The sequence below is a fragment of the Symphalangus syndactylus genome, chromosome 3, assembly GCF_028878055.3.
Source record: "Symphalangus syndactylus isolate Jambi chromosome 3, NHGRI_mSymSyn1-v2.1_pri, whole genome shotgun sequence".
Lineage (NCBI taxonomy): Eukaryota > Metazoa > Chordata > Mammalia > Primates > Hylobatidae > Symphalangus > Symphalangus syndactylus.
Genome location: NC_072425.2, coordinates 120,465,600 through 120,487,980, shown reverse-complemented (window position 1 = coordinate 120,487,980; position 22,381 = coordinate 120,465,600). Strand labels below are relative to the sequence as shown.

The 22,381-nt window shown below is 33.9% G+C and overlaps 1 protein-coding gene across 3 annotated transcripts in view; it reads right to left on the bottom strand.

Annotated features, from left to right (window-relative positions):
• DYNC2H1 (dynein cytoplasmic 2 heavy chain 1) overlaps positions 1 to 22,381 on the bottom strand; it is a 380,304-nt gene that overhangs the window by 17,539 nt on the left and 340,384 nt on the right. For all 3 annotated transcript variants that reach the window (XM_055272928.2, XM_055272929.2, XM_055272930.2), the window contains 2 exons: positions 5,217 to 5,326; positions 4,168 to 4,249 (listed from right to left, as the gene is read on the bottom strand). In XM_055272928.2, coding sequence (XP_055128903.1) covers positions 4,168 to 4,249; positions 5,217 to 5,326 — 192 coding nt within the window. The remainder of the gene's footprint in view (positions 1 to 4,167; positions 4,250 to 5,216; positions 5,327 to 22,381) is intronic.

Below are 22,381 nucleotides of genomic sequence, written 5' to 3'. Positions count from 1 at the left end.
GACCACAGTGAAACCCCGTCTCTACTAAAAATACAAAAAAAAATTAGCCGGGCGTGGTGGTGGGCGCCTGTAGTCCCAGCTACTCGGGAGGCTGAGGCAGGAGAATGGCGTGAACCCGGGAGGCGGAGCTTGCAGTGAGCCGAGATCGCGCCACTGCACTCCAGCCTGGGTGACAGAGCGAGACTCCGTCTCAAAAAAAAAAAAAAAAAAAAAAAAATTAAAATTGTAAGTATATGTGGAAATACATTACTAACAAAAATGACAATTATTTTCTAGTCATTATACCATGCTTATTTACGTTACTAAATATTTACAAGTGAATATTTTAATTTTTAACAATAAAATATCTTTTAATGAATCCCAAATGAAAAATAAAAGAATTTTGCTTACTGGATATAGAGAACTTTATATGAAAACATACTTGTTTTTCTAACTAAGAAACAAATATTTCCTACCTATATAAATCTTAATCATATATGTAATCTGAATACATATAAAATATATATTCATTGTATATATAAAAATATATATTCATTGTATATATACAGATTATTCAGAGATCCTCATAATAAACATGTCAATGAAGTTATTATTGAAATCTCATAACTGTGACAGCCAAGGCTCAGACTGCCCCATTGCTTAAAAATGTCACATAGCTCTTTTTCAGATACTAATATTATAATCTTATTTTACTGTCAGCACAGCCCACCCCCCGCCTGCCCACTGCCCCAATGTACAAAACAATTATATAAGCTTGGGATTTTCTGGTTCTGCATGACTTTGAAAGAACGGGCAACATACTCTGGGAAATATGAACACAATAAAACTGGTTTCCCTTGCTTATTATACTCCTAAATTAAATAATGATGCTATAATTACATGCATGGTTCACAGCTGCCAGAGACTAAATATACATGTTTTGTGTTCCCTCCCTCTCCTGACAATTGGACAGCAGTGTATGATCCACCAGTAATAGCCAAGGTACTTCTCATGAGCTAGGGGCTAAGGTTAAAATAAAATGTCAAGAAGCTGGGTGTCGTAGTGTGTGCCTGTAATCCCAGCTACTCAAGAAGCTGAGGCAGGAGGATTGCTTGAGCCTAGGAGTTCAAATTCACCCTGGGCCACATAGCAAAACCCCATCTCAACAAAACAAAAAGACAAAATTAAATGAAAGAAATGAAAGAAAACTTTTCTAACTCCTTCAGCTTTAAGTGAGAATTTTATGGCAGTCTATAGAGCCAAAAGGGAAAGATCTAGCTTGTTGGTAATGATCAAATTTCTGGCACACTATACCACTGTAGCCGATGCTAGGAACACCTACTACAGTGCCTCTCCTATTACAGGCCCTCAATCATTCAGAAAGGGTTTGATCGAATGCTTATTATGTAACGGCTATTGTTACTACTCTCACGGGACTTACATTCTACTGGAATAAGACAACAAATATAAATAAATGATATAGTATGTTAGAAAATAGTAGTAATATGAAAACAAACTTTTTGAGCAGGAAACGAACTATATGAATGGAATTTCTAAAAAGTTAGTTGCATAAAGTTAACTGCATTAAAGAACTATAGCCAGGCCATATGCAATGGCTCACACCTGTAATCTCGTCGCTTTGGGAGGCCGAGGAAGGTGGATTGCTTGAGACCAGCTTAAAGTTTTTAAGTGGAAAAAAATGTTAAGAGGGCAATTCTATGTAAAGAAATGGGAAAGAGGAATAGCAAGGAATGACAGTGTAAGAGGGGCTAGTGATACGAAAGAAAGTTGGGGTTGCTGGGGAAAAAGTTTCCATCAAAGACTTAAATTATTTTTGTTAATGTTTGAATGATTACCTGTTATTGTAAAAATAATGGATTTTAAAAGGAAAAAGAGCTAAGAAAAATTTGTACTACAAAAGAAATAGAACATCATAAGTGGCTTTTTTTTTAAACTGTTAACTAATGTACTCACAAATTCTCAACTCCCTGAGGACAAGATTTTTTATATACTAATTTTTTATATACTATACTCTATACAGATGGAGTATCCCTTATCTGAAATGCTCGGGAACAAAGTGTTTTTGATTTTGCATTTTTTTTGAATTTTGGAATACAGTCATGCATCACTTAATGATGGGAATATATTCTGAGAAATGCATCATTAGGTGACTTCATCACTGTGTGAACATGAGAGTGTACTTACACAAACCTAGATGGCATAGCCTACTACATACCTAGGCTAGATGGTATAGCCTATTACTCCTAGGAAACAAATCTGTACAGCATGTAATTGTGCTGAATACTGTAGGCAACTGGAACACATGGTGTTTATATACCTAAGCATACCTATGCATAGAAAATATACAGTAAAGAGAGTATAAAAGATAAAAAAAATCCTATACCCGTTGAGGGCACTTACCATGAATGGAGTTTGAAAGATTGCAAGTTGCTCTGGGTGAGTCAGTGAATAAGTGGTGAATGATGTGAAGGCCTAAGACACTACTATATATTACTGTAGAGTTTATAAACACTGTACACTTAGGCTTCACTAATTTGTTAAAAATAATTTTCTTCAATAATTAACCTTAGCTTACTGTAACTTTATACTTTTAATTTTTTTAACTTTTTGACTTTTATAAATAACACTTAGCTTAAAACATAAACACAAGATGTGTAAAAAATTAAAAGTATAAAGTAAAAAGTGTTTTGAGCAGGAAACTAGAACTACATGAATGGAATTTCTGAAAAGCTAGTTGCATAAAGTTAACTGCATTAAAGAACTATAGTCAGGCCAAGTGCAATAGCTCATGCCTATAATCCTAGCACTCTGGGAGGCCAAGGCAGAAGGATCACTTGAGCCCAGGCATTTTAAACATAAACACTTTTTACTTGATATTTTGATTTTTTACACATCTGTACAATGTGTTTGTTTTAAGCTAAGTGTTATTTACAAGAGTCAAAAAGTATAAAAATATTTTTATATCATTTTTTAAGTTTTTTCTTTTTAAAATTTATTTTAATTTTTACTATTTAAACTTTTTTGTTAAAAATGAAGACACAAATGCACACATTAGCCTAGGCCTACCACAGGGTCAGGATCATTATTGTCAGTCTTCCACCTTCACATCTTACACCATTGGAAGGTCTTTAGGGGTAGTAATAGGCATGAAGCTGTCATCTCCTATGGTTACAATGTCTTCTTCTGGAATACCTCCTGAAGGACCTGCCTGAGGCTTACAGTTAACTTTTTGAAGAATATAATTAGAAGGAGTACACTCTAAAATAATGATAAAAGGTATTATATAGTAAATACATAAAGCATGAACAGTTATCAAGTATTATGTGCTATACATAATTATATGTGCTTTACTTTTATATAACTGGCAGCACAGATTTGTTTACACTAGCATCACTGCAAACACAGGAGTAATGTGTGCACCAAAATGTTACAATGAACAAAAGACGTCACCGGGCAATATGAATTTTTCAGCTTCATTATAATTTTATGGAATCACTGTAGTATGTGCAACCTGTCATTGACAAACATCGTTATGCAGTGCATGACTATTTGCACATACACAAATGAACTATCTTGGGGATGGGACCCAAGTTTAAACACCAAATTCACTTACGTTCCATATACATTTTATACATATACTCCGAAGGTAATTTTATATAATATTTTAAAGAATTTCGTGCATGAAACAACGTTTGCACACACTGAACCATCAGAAAGCAAAGGTGTCACTATCTTGGCCATCCATGTGGACCAAAATACGACAATATGTGGTATCATATTGGCAATCAAAAAGGTTCAGATTTGGGGGTGTTTTGGATTTTTGGATTAGGGATGTTTGGATGCTCAACCTGTATGTAGTTTATTGTACTGTAAATATTAGGTTCAATTTTAGAACAGGTAAGGTAAAAGAACTGCATGGTTTGTATAAATTTGTGCTAAAAGTTACACTTTCAAATATTGTATCCCTAAGATTCTTATGTTTGCATAAGAAGAGTCTGTATTTTCTATTACAAGTTGTTTCATGCCAAATCGTATTTTGATTTTTCAAAATCTAACTCTACTGATCTTACACTATAAAGATATGTCACTTTGAGATCAAAATTTCAGAATCTCTTATATCAGTTGGTGGTAAGGCTGAGAATCCAAGATCTAAAATTAGTCTAGTACCTTAATTTGTAGCTTTGCTTCTTGCAGTCGACCTTTCCATGAGGCTACAAATTTAAGGCTATCCACAGAACGACCCACTGCCCTGTAAAGGTAAAGCATCAAAGTCACAAATCAATAATCCTTAGGAATTAAAATATGAAGAGTAACTGAAGATATAGTCCTATTTACTTAAAATTAAAATATTTACCATGTGTAAATAATAATACCATTAAACTATGCATAATATGTTAGAGTTCACACTAAATTTTCAAAGTTAACTGTCAGTCTCCTCTTTGATGCTATAAGTTCCTGGCCTTTCTTTTTTTCATTTTTAAATCCTGTTTTGACCATTACCCTCAAATGCAGGCACACGATGGGTGTTCAATAAATGTTTATTAGCTGAACGGAAATTTGATGTTTATAATATCCTGAAGCAATGCAAATTGAAATACCCCTGAGAGTTACTAAACAACTAAATTTTGTTGAGGATATTTTTAGTAATTCCCTTTTATTACATTCCAACTTGTTAAAAATTATATATGATATGACAGAATCTGAGTGTGGTAAGAAAAGGAGCTTGATCTTAATCATCAGGTCCTGTTCTCCACCAAGGAGCCTAGTCAGCACTGTCCAGCAGAATTTTCTGCAAAGATAAAAATATTTTCATGCAGTCCAAAATGGTAGCCACAAGCCATGTGGATACTGAGCACTTTAAATATGGTTAGAGTTACTGAAAAACTGAATTTTAAATCTGATTTTTACTTTAATTCATTTACATAGGTCCGTGTGACTTCTGGCTACCACAGTGGACAGCACAGGTTTAGATAAAAGACAAAATTATAAAAGTTACATTTTAGCTTTTTAAATTTGAATAAAACATATCATTAAAAGCAATTTTTTTTAAGCTAAAGGTTAACTGTATGATTTAAAGTGAAGTATAAGAAAATAACATAACTGTGTTTCAATAATAAATTTATTTCTTGACAATCAAGGGCAGTGTAATAAGAAGTCAATAAAGCAAAATTAATTACCCTCAGGGACAAATAGGTAAAGTATTTCATTTTAATTACCTTGCAGTTTCCTGGCGAAGAGCATTAAGAAATGTGTCTGGATGGAAAAGTTCTGATAGGTCAAGCGTTTCAGAGAGAAGAGCTTGTTTTTCAGCTTTATCTACCCAGTTCTAGAGGCGGGGAAATATGAACAATATAAATACACACACACTTAAAAGATAAGTCAGTTAAAGACTTAAGTCATTTTCAATAACAAAGTAATTCAGTTTCCAAATGCTCTGAAACGGTATCTAGAAAATATATATATATAACATTTCCATTTTACATTGTAAAGTCTGGCATTGCAATTTGGCATAATATCCATCCATCTTAAATAAGATTCCTTGCACAACTGTTTGTTGGTAAAAATCTGCTCAAAATAAAAAGTCCAAAAGGTGAAAATTAACCTAATGTACAGCATCCCATTTTGGGCCAGCACTTCTAGTGTGCTGACGAAATACTGAACATCCAGGCCTAACTAAAAAGTTCTCTTGGCAATGTAAACCGAATAAGGGTTCCAGTTCCAGATTTGATGGTGAATTTGCCATCTTACAACAGTGGAGGGCAATGTCCAAGAAGAAATAATTTTGTGTTAAAAGGTGTTTTTAAATAATCAACTCATACTCCATTTGGAGAAATACATATCAATATAAAGTATATTTCATAAGCATTTTTTAAAAATTGCCATTTGGAACAGATAACAAAAACAAGAGAAAGTCTGTGTAACACTTACTACATGCTTTCCATGTATTAACCAAGTTTACACTTACAATGACCCTGCAAGTTATTATTAGTATCCCTACTTTACAAATGAGGAAGTGGAGGCCCAGTGAGGTTAAGGGTCTTGCCCAAGGTCAAATAAGTTGCTGGAACCAGGAAGTAAACTCAGGTAGTTCTAAGTGATTTGTTTCTCTGTAATATTTCCTGCAGGTGATAATATCCTTTAAGAGATAGACTGATTCAGAAATAATCAGTAAGCTATTAGTTCAGCTGGTGCACAGAGATGGTACTATAGTAATGTCAGCGATTAAAAACGTACAGAATCCTCACTTACTCAGTAATTCATTTTGCATGATTTATAAACAGCCTAGAAAAATATGTGTTCATTTAATTTATTACTGTCATAGAAAGGATGAGTTTCATGTACTGTAACACCCTATTATTTACCCAAGCATTTACATCTCTTAGCCAGGTCTAGAATAGAAGAAATTAAAACCTCTAAAGCTGTGTTTGCATTAACATCTTAATGCATTTGAATAGTACTCAGAAATGTTCCTATGTTCCTCTACCAATGAATAATATGTTTTGTATAAACAGAAAAGACTTTTAAAAGATCTTCTTAGCGAAGCATAATTATTTCTCTTGGCTATAACCTTTACAGTGATAGCACTTCATAAAGTATCTATTTTCAATTAAATAATATTATACATAGCATATTTATTCCCTATCAAATAATTTTTATTAAATTATCTGCTAATTTCTTTTGCTAGCTAAACATAATCAACAAATTGTACTTAACTGTATCTTTATTATAGTTAATATTTATTCCTGTTATTTTAGAAGTTATTTTAAAACAGTCATTTAATAAGTATTTCCAACTATACTACTATTTCATTAGTGCTGTAAAATTAATTTTGAATTCAAATATCCTGAAGAGTCATTGCCAGTAATGAATGTATATATATATTAATGAATGTATATATATATATATGTATATATATATGTTCAAACTAACATGGCTGATAATCAGATTTTCACTTGTTTGAATAATATAATTAGTCAAGAAGGGAAAGGTCTTTTAGTAAAAATGTTATTAATCCAAGGAAAAAATAACTTGTTAATCTATTAAGCTTAAAGGTAGACTAATGCAAATGTGTTATTTAATGAGATAAAGTTTAAATAACAAAGATTATTTTAGCATGCATATCTTTGAACAGCAAACTTCACAGTGCAGAAACGATAAGCACGAAAATAGGTAAGTAGCATTATCTTTAATAACCAGAAATATGCACACGTAAATTGGGCTTTGAACAAAGTCGTAGGCGTACTAACTGGCAAATATTTTTCTTTTTTTTTTTTTTTTTTTTTTTTTGAGACGGAGTCTTTCTCTGTCCCCCAGGCTGGAGTGCGGTGGCGCGATCTCGGCTCACCGCAACCTCCACCTCCTGGGTTCACGCCATTCTCCTGCCTCAGCCTCCCGAGTAGCTGGGACCACAGGCGCCCGCCAACACGCCCGGCTAGTTTTTTTGTATTTTTTTTAGTAGAGACGGGGTTTCACCGTGTTAGCCAGGATGGTCTCGATCTCCTGACCTCATGATCCACCCGCCTCGGCCTCCCAAAGTGCTGGGATTACAGGCTTGAGCCACCGTGCCCGGCCAACTGGCAAATATTTTTCATAAATGTTCTTTACTTCACTCTGTTATGGGCTATGCCCCTTTTAAAGGATTAGGTTTGAGATTAAACATAAAACCTCTAGTCCCTTCTATGACTATGAGACTATATACCCATAATTCTTCAAATAGCATATAACGGATATAACATGGAAATAAGTGAATAAACAGCTAATAGAATTGAACAGCTAAATGGGCTAGGCAATTTCTCAAATATTATACACGCACAAACACTTAGAATCACAGGCAGTAAAACTTCTAAACTGGAATGAATGATAAAGATTATCTAGTTTACCTCCATTATTAGAACATAAATGATTTTCAAAGGTGATACGATACTGCAATATTTTATTTTAAAAATGTTGATTATGTAGTAGGATTTACGAATTCAAATTACATTCATTTACTCAGAAGCATTCACTGAATGCAAACAGCTTATTTAGTTAGAGGAGATGAGACATACAAAAATAACTGAAAAATGATAGTAAGTGGAAAACTATGTAAGAAATAAATAGTATGTCATAAGAGTTCCACTCCTTTATGGACCAAAATATACAGAATTTTGAAGATAAAAGGCTATCCTAGAATATTATTTTATCAGTAAATTGTAATACAAGCAGGAATCATTTTTACATAGGTGAGAGTTCAGAAAACATACATGTTTGTATCTCTTCCCAAAAAAAAAGTTTTCCATATCTTTTACATATTAATTAACACTAATATTTTTAGGGATATAGAAGTCAGAGGCTGATCCTATTGGCTATAAGCAATGAAATCAGTTAAATATAGAATTAAATCTATATAATTATTGTGACAAAATTAAATGTGCATGAAAACAACTTTATGAAAATCCCAAAGGGCCAAAAGCATGAGATCAAAGAAAAAAAAATTAAGTGATTCAAATGTATCAGTGATACCCTATGAAGGAAACATTCCTTTAAAGTTTTTGCACACATTTATGAAATGTGTATCCACACACCAGGAAGAAACTGAGTCTCTGATCATAATCAAGTAAAACTGTTAGAATTTAACCTATTATAAGGTCACTGAGGAATAAAAACATTATTCACTCAATTATGCTGGGGAAAAAGTACTGTTTGGAAAAAAATTCAATCTTCGATTCACATTCTAACCTAAAACTGTGCTATTTACCATTCAGAGTAAAATTTTATTCCATAAATTAATGGAGGAAAAAAATTCACATGAGGGAAAAAAAGGGGTGAGATTATACATCTTATTACAGAATGGTGGACTTTCATTAAAAAGACAAAAGAAATATAGGTCATATTATACAAGATTTTATATCTATCTATATATATATACCATTAAAACTAAATTGGAAAAACACATTTACCACAAATATGAAAATGAGTTAATAACTAACAAAATGGCAAATTGTTTACATAATTATAGAAACAAGATATCATCTTCAATAGTTATGTAAAACTGAGATAGGTTTTTAGCCCAACAGAATAGCAGGAGAAATGATAATGATTAAATGTTGCTAAGGGTTGCAACACGGACAAAATTTTGTTAGGAGTATATACTGGTACACTGTGATAAAACAATATGATAAAATGTGTCAAAGCTTTAAAAATATACAAGCCTTGGCCAGGCACCCTGGCTCATGCCTGTAATCCCAGCACTTTGGGAAGCTGAGGTTTGGGGACCATGAGGTCAAGAGATCGAGACCATCCTGGCCAATATGGTGAAACCCCATCTCTACTAAAAATACAAAAATTAGCCAGGCGTGGTGGCACGCGCCTGTAGTCCCAGCTACTTGGGAGACTGAGGCAGGAGAATCGCTTGAACCTGGGAGGCAGAGGTTGCAGTGAGCCAAGATTGTGCCACTGCACTCCAGCCTGGTGATAGAGCAAGACTCCATCTCAAAAAAAAAAAAAGCCCCTTTACTCAGTAATTCATTTCTTAGAATACAAATTAAGGGAATAGTCAAGACATTATTATACATGGCTTGCTCATTCAAAATTATAATAAATTAGAAGCATAATTAGAAATTAGCTGATTAAATTATGGCATATCACTACACTTCTCCTGCTATTCTGTTGGGCTAAAAACCTATCTCTACATATCACTATAAAATTACACGCCAATAAAAACGGGTATTGGAAAAATATTTAATATCATTGGAAAATGTTTAGGAAATTAGCTGATTAAATTATGGCATATCACTACAAAATTACACAGCCAGTAACTGGTATTGGAAAAATATTTAATATCATTGGAAACTGTTTAGGACCTAATGTATTTATCAGAATGCAAAAATGTATACACGGTATGAACCTAATTATATAAAAACATTATTTAAATACATAGAAAAATATGGGAAAAATATCAAAATATTCCAGTGGGTCTGTCTAGCCTGTAGCCTATTAATGAATATCTTCATTCACATGTAATTGCAATTCTGTAATGTAAAAGACAATGCATTTATAAACTGATGCCATTTTACTTTGTTTTAATGCACTGTGTTCCTTGGCAAAAGTGTTTAATGCAAATAATTTAAGCGATCATTCTTCTCAATGTGCCATGTCCACATTTTAATGTATTGTGTTTTAATTTTTATTCAGTTAAATTAATTTCCAACTTTATTTTTGATATCTTCTTTGACCCATGGGTTATTTACAAGTATGTTTTTCATTTCCAAATATTTTAGGATTTTCATTAAATCTTTGTTATGGGTTTCTAACTTAATTCCATTGTAGTGAGAAAGCAAACTTTGTGTGGTTTGAATTCTGTTAGATTTATTTAAACTAGCTTTATGGCACAGAATGTGATCTACCACTGTAAACATCCTGTGTGCACTTGAAAAGAATGCGCATTCTGCTTTTGTTAATGTTCTATAAATATTAATTTAGCTAATCGTGTTACTCAAGTCTTTTATATCTTTACTGATCTGCTATCTATTTATCCTTTCAGTTATCGAGAGGCGTATGTTGAAATCTCCAACTTTAATTCTGGATTTATCTATTTCTCTTTGCAGTTCTCAGTTTTTTGCTTCATTTATTTTCAAACTCTGTTATTAGGTGTGTAAAAGTTTGGTTTTGTTATGTTCTTTTGATGACTTGATCTCTTTATCATTATAAAATAATCTTTGTTATCTCTGGTTAGTAACTTTGCTGGGACACCTATTTTGCTCAATATTTAATATAGCTACACCAGCTTTCTTTTGGCTAGTGTTAGCATGATACATCTTTTTCTATCATTTTCCTTTTAAATTATTTGTGTATTTATATTTAAAGTGCAATGCCATGATGCCTTATAGCCATCATAGTTGGGTCTTGTTTTATCCAATCTGACAAGTTTTGCCTTTTAATTGGTGACTTTAAAATAGCTATCAATTTGTAAAAATGCTACCTAATTATGTATTAGGTAGAAGAAAATTAGCTTATAAATTGCCATATTTTGTAGGTAAACATTTCAATGTTTTAGGCTGAGCAAAATGGAATTCAATGAGTAAAATTATGGCTCTAACATGCTTTCAGTAAGATCATTATTTTTTAATTAAACAATATTCTAATTAAGAACAATGACAATGAATAATTTCTAAACTTAATAATTACCACATGTATAGAGAAGATTTGATTAATATAAAGTTCACTGTGTGACTTGGTATGAATAACACTCTTGGCTTATTGATTATGTGGTTGAGTGTAAAACAATTCTTAACCTCATTCTTTACACAATGGATCAATTTGAAAACTAGATGGCATTTCTGAGCTTCCATGAATAGTTAAATACAATTAATACATGTGTTAAAAATAATTTGAGGAAGATATTTTGAAGATCCAAAGGCAAGCACAAACATAAATCCTAACTGTTGCCCTTCCTTCCTGCACGTAGTCTGGTCTTCAAAAGTTGCCCAGAGTTACCCCATCTCACTCACAGAAGTCAGTGTCCTTTTGATAGCAGACAAGGCCTGCATTGTCTGCTCCTGCCTGAATTCTAAACCCATTGCCCCTTGCTACCTAACTTCTGACTTCTCTGGACACCTTTTTCTGTCTTGTTTCCTTCAGGCACATTTGCCGCCCTTTCTCAAAAAACCCTTTTTGCCTCAGGCCATGGCACTTGCTGTTCCCTCTGCCTGAAACTCTCTTCTACCAGACATTTACCCGCATAGGCTACTCCCTTACCTCCTTTAGGTCTCTGTTCACATGCCACCATATCAGAAACATCTTTCCTATTTCTACCAGTTTTAACACAACAAATTTTTATATATTTTACCTTTATATCTACAGTTCTACATGCTACTAGTGGGAATTAAGAAACAAAGGAAAAAAAAGAATCTTTGATCAATTTAAATCAATACCTATAGTTTTACACCTGGAATTTGGCTAACATTTTCCTAAAGTAATGACTTCATTGTGTTGCTTTTCTGAGAGTTTTTCAAAGTAAAACTTCTAAGTAACTTAAATTTTCATCTCCCCATGTTGATGTTTTTAAGTAACCTTAACCAAACAACTTTGCAAGAAACAGGTAAGTATTGGCTTTGAAAAGGGCTTTCACATGATAAACTTACAAAGAAATTCTGATGTTTCTGGCATTTCTTATCTCCAGATTTAAAGATATTGCTGAAAGCTGACTATAAGAAATCTCTCTCTGCCCTACCCTCTCCTACTGTGGATTGAGTTCCCTTGCAGGCTGGATAACACTTCTTAACTACTTACATTTCCCCTCCTAAGGCACAGAAATAGTTTGACTTAGGACTTTGTTTTTATGGTATTTTAACCTTTACTTATTCTAAATTTCCCTGAAGATTCTAACCATTTTGTAGAATATAAATGTCAGAATTAGCAGATCTGGAGCCACAGAGAAATGGGATAAGATTTTCCTGTGGAAGAGTTATCTTTTTAGAAACAGTTTTAAGTTAAATAGGAAATCTCTCCACACACTAATTTATCCACAGAACATGATGTTGTTAAATAGTACTGTGGAAGAACATACACACACATGATCACCCACATTCATTCCGGTAAAAAGCACTGTAGATAATGTCGTAAGCTCCTCCCCAAATTCCCCGGATTTGCTTATTATTATCCTTAATATTCTAATTTTTCTACAGAAAGTTATTATTTCCTTCCCCCTTTAACCCTTGGCATAGTAAGCATAGAACCTGCATCCAATAAGGTGGAAAAAATTTCTGAAGAGTTTTCAAATGCTAAAAGGGACCTGCCACTTGTTAATCATCCTTTATAATTATGTCTTAGGTATCTTAAAAGGCTAAGCCTTTTTCTTTCAATAGTTATCAGAGAGTTGCAAATAACATAAAAAAAATCCTAGTATTTTGGGTCCTACCTTGTTGGTTATTATTTGGATGTCAACAATATCTGGTAAAAATATTGGACAAAACATTAAAAAACCCCAAAACTCAAATCTTGAATTAACAAAACAAACAGAGAAGAAACAAAAAAACTTTACCCAAATTAATGAGATACCCACAAGAACAAAACAGTAGTAGTAAACCCAAGTGCTTATAAAATTTAAAGCATGTTACACATTTCCAATGGCTTAAAAAACTTAGTTATAATAAACCTTTCAAAAAGAACACAGTTTAGCCATGCTGTCTAGTGATGGATGCAGATTCTGGGACAAAGTAACTTCTATGAATTCGATGAATGTGGTAATGGGATGATGGATACTTGGAAGGCTTGCTTCTTCCAAGTCTGTAAATTGAAGTCAATGACTCTAACTTTTAAAATCGTAACCACTTTTTGACTGGGTTATGTTAATGGTTTCCCACATTGTGTAGTGTACTGAGAAGTCTCAAGCTGTACAAAGGATTTGAGGAAGATTTTAGGCTCCACAGCTCTATCTCCACTGGGTTGATTTTGCTACCTTGTTTAACTTTAGTAAGTTAATAGACATAGTCTTGTCTAGAAAAAGAATATACCCTACCTTACTGTTAAAAAAGGAAATCTTACTCTTCCCCATCCTTAATATAGCCACCTATTAGAGTACTAGAGTTTCCATCCATAGATTTGGTATTTTCTAAATTAAACTTATAAACCTGGGTTTCTAGGCTCAATATTTGATATACAAAAGTACCATTTTTCAGTAGAACTTTGTGATATATTTTTATCACCTTGTAGAGAAAATCTCGGGTAATAAAATTTCATTCTTTGTTTTTTATTTACCATTTCCCCGACTTTTCTAAATAGAGAAATGAGTTGAGTTACATGGGCTAAAAACCCTGATGGTGTTCATGCAGAACCTGAACCACTGTGAGAAACAAGATTATTAAAAATTACTTTTTGGCACAGTATTTAATTTTTAGTGTGGCAAAACAGGAATTTATAATGTCCACCTACTTATAGGTCTCCTCTTATTAATAATTTATAACTGTAACTTGTTTTGTGAATAGTTCAAGCTATTTAAGGCCAATCTTTCCACATGTGCATTGCGCCCTATTTCCTCTTGCCTTTTTAAGAACTTTACTCCTAAAATCATTTCCTTTTTCTTGTACCATCAATTTAAAAATTTATAGTGAACACAGATATGGTCAAAAATCCCCTATATTAAAAAACAACAAAACCAAAAAAATTCCTTTGGCTCTTCTCCCTATCAGTCTCACTCTATTCATCTGTGTTACTTCACAACACAACTCCCTGAAAAAACTGTCTATATTTGCTGTCTCAACTTCACCCCTTATTCTTTTTTAAACTCATGTGACCAGGCTTTCATTCTTTAGAACTTCACAAAACAGCTCCTCAAGATCACCAATGTCTTCTATGTTGCCAAACATGATTTTTCTCTAATCTCACAGCATTTGACATAGTTGATAATTCTGACCTTTAAAAACACTTTATTCTCTTGGCTTCTTGATCACTACAGCCTCCCAGGCTTTCTTCTATATACCTAACTACTACTTCTTGGTTTTAATGATGGACAACTTTTCCTTTTCTAAACATCTCAATATTGAAGTGCACTAGTGCCAGATACTTGGCCATTCCTATGGTTTTGAACACTATGTTGATATGCTGATAATTGCTAATTTTCTATTTCCAATTCCAGTAGCTTTCTCATCAATTACTTCTCTGACATGTTCAAATTAGAACTTTTAATTTGCAAGACCACACTCCCCTCCTCCCTAAACGACAACAACAACAACAAAACTCTGCTCTATTACCATATTATCAGTATCCTTCAACTCACTAAAGCACTTAACCAACTGCTTAGGTCAAAACTTTGAAATCAAGGCTGAGCACGGTGGCTCACGCCTGTAATCCCAGCACTTTGGAAGGCCAAAGCGGGCGGATCACGAGGTCAGGAGATCGAGACCATCCTGGCTAACACGGTGAAACCTCGTTTCTACTAAAAATACAAAAAAATTGGCCAGGCGTGGTGGCAGGTGCCTGTAGTCCCAGCTACTCGGGAGGCTGAGGCAGGAGAATGGCATGAACCCAGGAGGCAGAGCTTGCAGTGAGCTGAGATCGAGCCACTGCACCCCAGCCTGGGTGACAGAGCAAGACTCTGTCTCAAAAAAAAAAAATAACTTTGAAATCATATTTGATATCTCTCTCCCATGCCCCACAGCCAAATCCACAAGTTTAATATGAAAATATTACTACTTCTTTAAGAAGCCTCCACCTCCACAGCCACCACCCTAGTCCATCATAACCTCACTTGGATTACTGCAATAACCTCTTTTTTTCTGAAGCAAGTCAGTTGTTTACTCACCTTAATATTCAAATCTCTACATAAGTAAAAAGAGATTAAAAAGAATATATAAAGATAATCCCAGAATAAAATCATACTTTAAGATGGGCATAGAAAGAAGCCCCAAATGTCCATAGATAATAGCAAATATAGGTCTATACAAAGATAGTTTCATATACTAAATGCTGAAACATCTGCAGAATGAAAAATAAAAAGTCTTTCAAATATTTATGTGACTGTCCATAATCTTGAAGACAATTTCCTCAACTAGTTCGTTTTTATGAAATCATTAAATTCCATCAAGATATTTGAAAGCAGAAAGTGAATTTTACTGGCATTATTTATTTGAATGTACAAAATGTATTTATTCATTTAGTATTTTAGAAGAGATGCAACTACTTATGTGCTTTTTGAAAGCAATAACCTCTTAACTGGTCAGGCTGCTCCTATTTTTCCTCCCTATAGCTTATTCATATACCAGCAGAATAACCTTTTAATCTTTTGCTCTCAATCTTCTACTAATCTCCCATGTACTCAGACTAAATTTAAATTTCTTACCAAGCCTACATGGACTCATACATAATGGTCCTTGGCCACCCATTCAACCTTATTTCCAGTAAAACTTTCGTTCCTTGAACAAGCAAAGCACATTCCTGTCTCAGAGATTCTGTACTTACTGATCCTTCTGCCTGGATTTGTTTTTCCCTTGGATATATTTTAAGGTTTGCTCTCTTACTTCATTCAAGTCTCTGTTTAAATATCACCTCCAAAGAGAGGCTTTCCCTGACCATTCATACTAAAGTGTTACCTTCCCCAATGCACTTGTCTCTAGCCCCCTTAATCTACACCATTTTGCTTTACAGCATACTTATATGTATTAGAAATAAAGTTTAATTCATTTTCAATATTTGGCCAGGATCTGTTATTTGCCTTTTACCTTCTGGTAGGCTTAACAAACAGATGCTTACTTTAAACTGTTCTGACATCCCGGAAATATATAATATTAATATTTGTATAAGGACAGACGTTACCACCCTATTTAGTAAGTGTAACAATGTTAGTAATGTCAACAAGGCATGACATTTAGATTTATTTAAAAATATTCACTATATGCTACTTGAATGAAAACCCCTTATGTGCTCTATAGGTTGAAATTATCTTAGTCTGAATCATTACTATGTGTTTGGTATAGCAAGAGAAGAATTTAAAGAATAATTATTATAAAAATTGTTAATTTTATGTTAAAGATTTCAGAACTTATGGTTCAAGAAATAGATTGATAATTAATATAAATACTAGCCTATAATAGCAAGATAAATATAAAAAGCTGGAAACATTTTAGTCAAGAAATATTAATAAAAATTTAACTAATACAAAAATATATGTGTCAAGACAGTCCTGAAATCCAGATCTTTGTGGAATTATTCAATATACTGACATTTTCAAAATTATATAACATGTAACAAAATTTAATCGTAAGTTACTTTGTTCTATCTTTTAAGAGGAAGAGTTATGTGGAAATATTTCCCATTTTGTGAGGACCAAATAATAATGGAATAACAACTCTGCTATCTCAAAATTTCTCAACGAGAAAAAGTCAAATATTTTAAAAATATCCAATATAAATCATCTTCAATCCAGACACAAAAATAAAAGAGAAAGGAGAGAAAAAATTAAAAACTAGGTACACATAATATTTATTTTCTCACTTATCAAATTTCAGAACTGTAGACATCAAAAATAATATTTAGGAACAATTTCTTGTTGAGGTTTTGAATCTACGGAGGTTAAAAAAAAACTTGTCAAAATCACTGATATAGATTACCAATAATTTTCAGGAGATGAAGTAAAAGGAGTTCTGAGGCTTGCTAAGCTATGAATCTTATGTTCAAGATTCTTTCTAGAATATATATTACTAAAAAATATTTTCTTAAATTATTTTTATTGTATACAAAAGTTAGTATTATTGGTAGTATTAAGCCAAATACTCAATAGTCTACTTCAATATTATGTATAACAGACAAATAGATAAATAATATAATATACAGCCCAAAGTCCTTTTAAAGTGTGATAACATATAAATTAACAATAAAACCAATCACTGCTTTCCTTGCTTGTGAAGAGATTTCCAGTTGCAAATAGCTAACAACAAAGTAAAGCTGATAGATCTATAGAATGGAAAATCAGCAAATAAAGCATAATGCAATTATTGACAGTGGAACAAAGGTGGTGAAGGCTATGATTGATTTAGGAATCACAAGTACACAATGTTTTGTTCACAACCTTCCATTGTATCTTCAGAAATAATAAAAAATTTTGATAGGTGGGATTTATTGACAACAGCAGAAAAACTGTCAATCATTTCTTCTTCTTTACCAAAAACAAAAGTATATGACATGCAAGACATTTAGCAACTCTCTTGTTATATATTAATAATGTATGTTCAAACAAGATTAAGAGAAGCCTTTAAATGGCAAAAAAGCGGCTCATAAATCAAGGAAAGCATTGAAACAATATTTTGCAACTAAGGGTACCAGCATAGGAGATATTACTAACAATCACTGGTTACATGCAGGGAAAAATTGTTTGCTAGCCCTTGCTGATTCTTCAAGAAACCAAATTTGTCATAAGAGTTTATTCTCTGCATGTTTTCTGCTGTAAAGATACTCTTATTCTACTCCAGGAAGCTGCTAAAATTGGTATGCATGTGATGAAAGGTGCAATGCAGATAGAAATTCAGGAAAGATTTTGTTATCTTCAAAGCCAATTATGTTGCTATATTGTCAAATTTCTAGAACCAAGATTTATCTTCTGCAAGCAGTACAAATAGCATGTTTTGTCAGATTGCTTCTATAAAACTGTATATCATTGTAGACCATAGAGTACTGTTTAGTATTCCAAATGTGCAAGATAGTTGGCCATACGAAGGATTTATCAGCTGTTACTGCTGAGAAATTACTGTCCCTGTGCAAAATTTGACTCTTAACATTTTGTAATACTATTGCTATAGTAAAAGCTTTATTTTTCTGAATACAATTTCAGATACATACCCTAAGTTCATTCTGTGATGGTGATAACCCAACTTAAAGTTTGGCCATATATTAATCTTTAATTTCAAGATTTTGACCAAATTATTTTGATATAATTCTAATATTAACATATTTATTTCTTTGCTGTCTATCTCCTTTACTAAAATGTAGTAATTCCTGTTCACAGGAATTTCATGTTTTCTCACTACAGTGTATTTCTTCGACTTAAGAACAGTGGCTGGCATATAATAGAAGCTCAATAAATATTCACCAAATGAATAAACTAATAAATATATAGTTATTCACATATATGAATAAAAAACATCCACAGGTTTTTCTTCTGGGTATAATATACAAAAATGGGGATGCTGGAGGTTTTAAAGCCACATATAGACTTTTTCAACTTTGTTTATTTATATAAGTCTTCTATGAATAATTTTACTGAGTACTTGCTGTGTGTGAAACAGCATACCAAGGACTAGGAAAGTTACTAAGATGAGTTAGGAAAATAATACACTCTTCCAGGAATGCAGAATATGGTAGCAGAACCTTCCAAAATACAGTAAGACACCTCAAAAATGAGTGAAAACCTAACAATGTAATTATAATAAATTGCTTTTTACATTTGAGATCTTAAGAGAAAATAAAACACTTCAAATGTTAAGATTGTGGAAGTATAAAGTTAAACCATAACATTTATGGGTAGATTTAGATAGAAGCCAAAAATCTCAAAATAGGTAATGAAATACTACAAAATATATCTCAGGAAGCTATATCTTGATGATTGGAAAAAAGAGATTTATGCCAATTTGCTTGAGAATAAATAACCTTATATTTGGAGTCATTTATTTATTCAACAAATATTTACTGAAAAGCCTATTTGTACAAGTTACTGCCTACATGCTTGGATGGGGCAGTAAACAGATAAAAATCTCTGCCCTTATGAAGCTCCCTTTTCAGTGGAAGAATACACAGAAACTTTTAAAAATAAATAGGTTATAATATACAGAGTATTAGACTAAGATATAGACCACGGAGAAAAATAAAGATGGAAAAGAGCGTAAGACATATTGGGGGTGGGGTGGGGGTTACAATTTGAAACAAGATGGTCAGGGAAGGCCTCACTGAAAAGGTGACACTTGAGCAAAGACCTGAAGGAGGTAAGGAAGCTTCCTTGTACATATCCGGGGGAGAGCATTCCAAGGAGAGGAAGCAGCAAGGGTAAAGGCCATGAGAGGGAGCGTGCCGGGTTTGTTCACTGAAAAGCAAGACCAGTATGGCTAGCACAGAGTAAATGAGGTAGAAAACTAGGAAAGAAAAGCAGAGAGATAATGGGGCTTTACCTTAAAGAAACTTGTAGGCTGTTGTAAGGATTTTGATACTCGAGATGAGATGACTAGTCATGGGGATATTTCCAAGAGAGGAGTGATGTAACCTGAGCCGTGCTTTAACATCGGAACATTTGAGATTGCGTGGTTGAGAACCAATAAGAATGGGAACAAGGGTGGAAGCAGGACTCTAGTTAGACAGCTGCATTCACAATGACTTCAATCAAGGTAGTGGTAGTACAGATAGTAAAAGGTACCTCTGAATGTATTTTGAATGCAGAGAAAATATGACTTTCTGGTAGACTGGATGTAAAGTGTGAGAGGAGAGAAGTCAACAATGATTCCAAAAATTTTAGACCGAACTAACCCCTGGGCAACAGGGGATAGCACTAAGTGGTTCTAGATTGCAGTACTTCTGCTATTTGCTCAAATACTTCCTTTAATGATTTGTTGTTGTTGCTTATTTAGTTGTCTATTTTCCTGATAAGCTTTAATGACAGTCTATATGTCATGCTAAGTGGTATTTACTAATAACAATAATTAATGCTATTTATTGCTTAGATCTCCCTAAACTTCAAGGTGTCTAATAGCTGATATAAACAACAAAATTCTGTCATAAGAACGAAGGGTGGCAGGATTTGGTAGTAGAGCAATGTACCAGCCACTGGCTTGAGTTCGGCAAAAAAACTGAGTGGAGTTCAAGAATTCACTGTGGATCCTTTTTTTTTTTTTTTTTTTTTTTTTTTTTTTTTTTGAGACGGAGTCTCGCTCTGTCGCCCAGGCTGGAGTGCAGTGGCGCAATCTCGGCTCACTGCAAGCTCCGCCTCCCGGGTTCACGCCATTCTCCTGCCTCAGCCTCTCCGAGTAGCTGGGACTACAGGCGCCCGCCACCACGCCCGGCTAATTTTTTGTATTTTTAGTAGAGACGGGGTTTCACCGTGGTCTCGATCTCCTGACCTCGTGATCCGCCCGCCTCGGCCTCCCAAAGTGCTGGGATTACAAGCGTGAGCCACCGCGCCCGGCCTTCACTGTGGATCCTAAAACTAAAGACATGAAACTGAAGCAGAAGTTTAAAATGAACTGTAAGTATTAATGGCAAACCTTAATGCTAATTTAACACACAGCACTCCCAAGTTTGCTTTTCAATGGAAGCATAATGGGGGAGATACTTAGGAGTCCATTAAACATTTCTAGAATATTGGGTCTATTTAGCATAACCAAGTATAACTAGGTGATGGTGATAAAGATCTCTCTATATATCCTGGCTTGGATATAGAAATCAACACATGAGCAGGGCTGGAATAAAAATTGCAGGCGTACAGTCAAGGGATCCAACTATGAGTAATTGAGAAAACTAGGATAAAGGAACCAAACCAAGGGTGACAATGTAAGATTTACAAACAGGGTAGAGAGCACGCTAGAATTTTGAATGATCATCACAGACGAATCAGAATATATTGCTGTAAGGGATACACTACAAGCCAAAGGGAAAACACAGAGGGGAAATTAGGAACACAAGAAACTCTTTGAAGATGTTATTTCTGAAGAAAAGACAGAAAAATCTGAAGCCAGGGAAATAATTCTAAGTTCCCCAAAGAGAGTAATCTGTCTAGTCCATTCATTTGTTAATTCCTTTGTTCATTCATTCAGCAGACAGTAGATAGGTATTGGAATTATAGTGGAATTTTTTTTTTTTAAGATCTTTGCTCTAAAGGATCTTATAGAAACCGGAGAGTGAATGCCAGGCTGCCTGCAAGACTCTCTGTGGCTCAGGTTCCTTGGATACCTAGGGGATCTATAGCTCTCTCTAAATTAAGAGTATTCAGAGGAGTCTTAAACCTTTTGCCACAAAGCAGACTAAGACTCTCTCCATACTGCAGCTAAAACAGTCCCTTTAAAACATAAACTTTCCTTCTTAAAATCCTGCAATGGTTACCTTTTGTCCTTAGGATAAAATATAATTCCTTAATACATTATCATGATTTGGCCCCTCTTGCCCTCCAGCCTGAACACCTCTCCTTGCAATCTATGCTCTGCTTTTAGTTACTTGAAACCACAATGCTTACTTTTTATTAATATCTTTTACAAAATTTCAATAACTTTGGTATAACACAATACTTACTCTTGGTATCAGACTCTGTTCTGCCTTCTGATACATTCTTTCGTCTCATCCTCATCTGGTTTATTCCTACTAAGTTCTCAGCTTAGGCATCACTTCTCTGACCCCTTCTAGGTTAAACAGTGCTATTTGCTTCTGTAATACTGTACTTCCTTTATCACTCTTTTCTTGCTGTTGTTTATTCAGGTCTATCTTTCTGATAAGTTGTAAGGATAGTTCCTGGAGAACAAGATGTATGTCTATTTTGTTTACCACTCTATATTCAGCAACCTCACACAGTGTTTGGCGCCAGGAAAGTATTAATCACATTTGCGGAATTATCTTTTTTTAAGAGGCGAGGTCTCATTGTTGTCCAGGCTGGACTTGAACTCTTGGGCTCAAGGGATCCTCTTGCCTCAGTCTCCTGTCACTGGAACTGCAGGCACATGCTACTGCGCCCAGCTTACATTTATAGAACTTTTATTGATAAAATGATAAATGAATGAATATAAGATCTATGAGGCAGTTATTGTATCTACTTACTAACCATGATATCTCCAGTACTTCACACAGGGTCTAGAATAAAGTAGCTGCTTATTATATTTTTGACTGAATGAATGAATGAATGAATAAATGAATGCTACCTTTGACCCAAGTCAGTCTTACC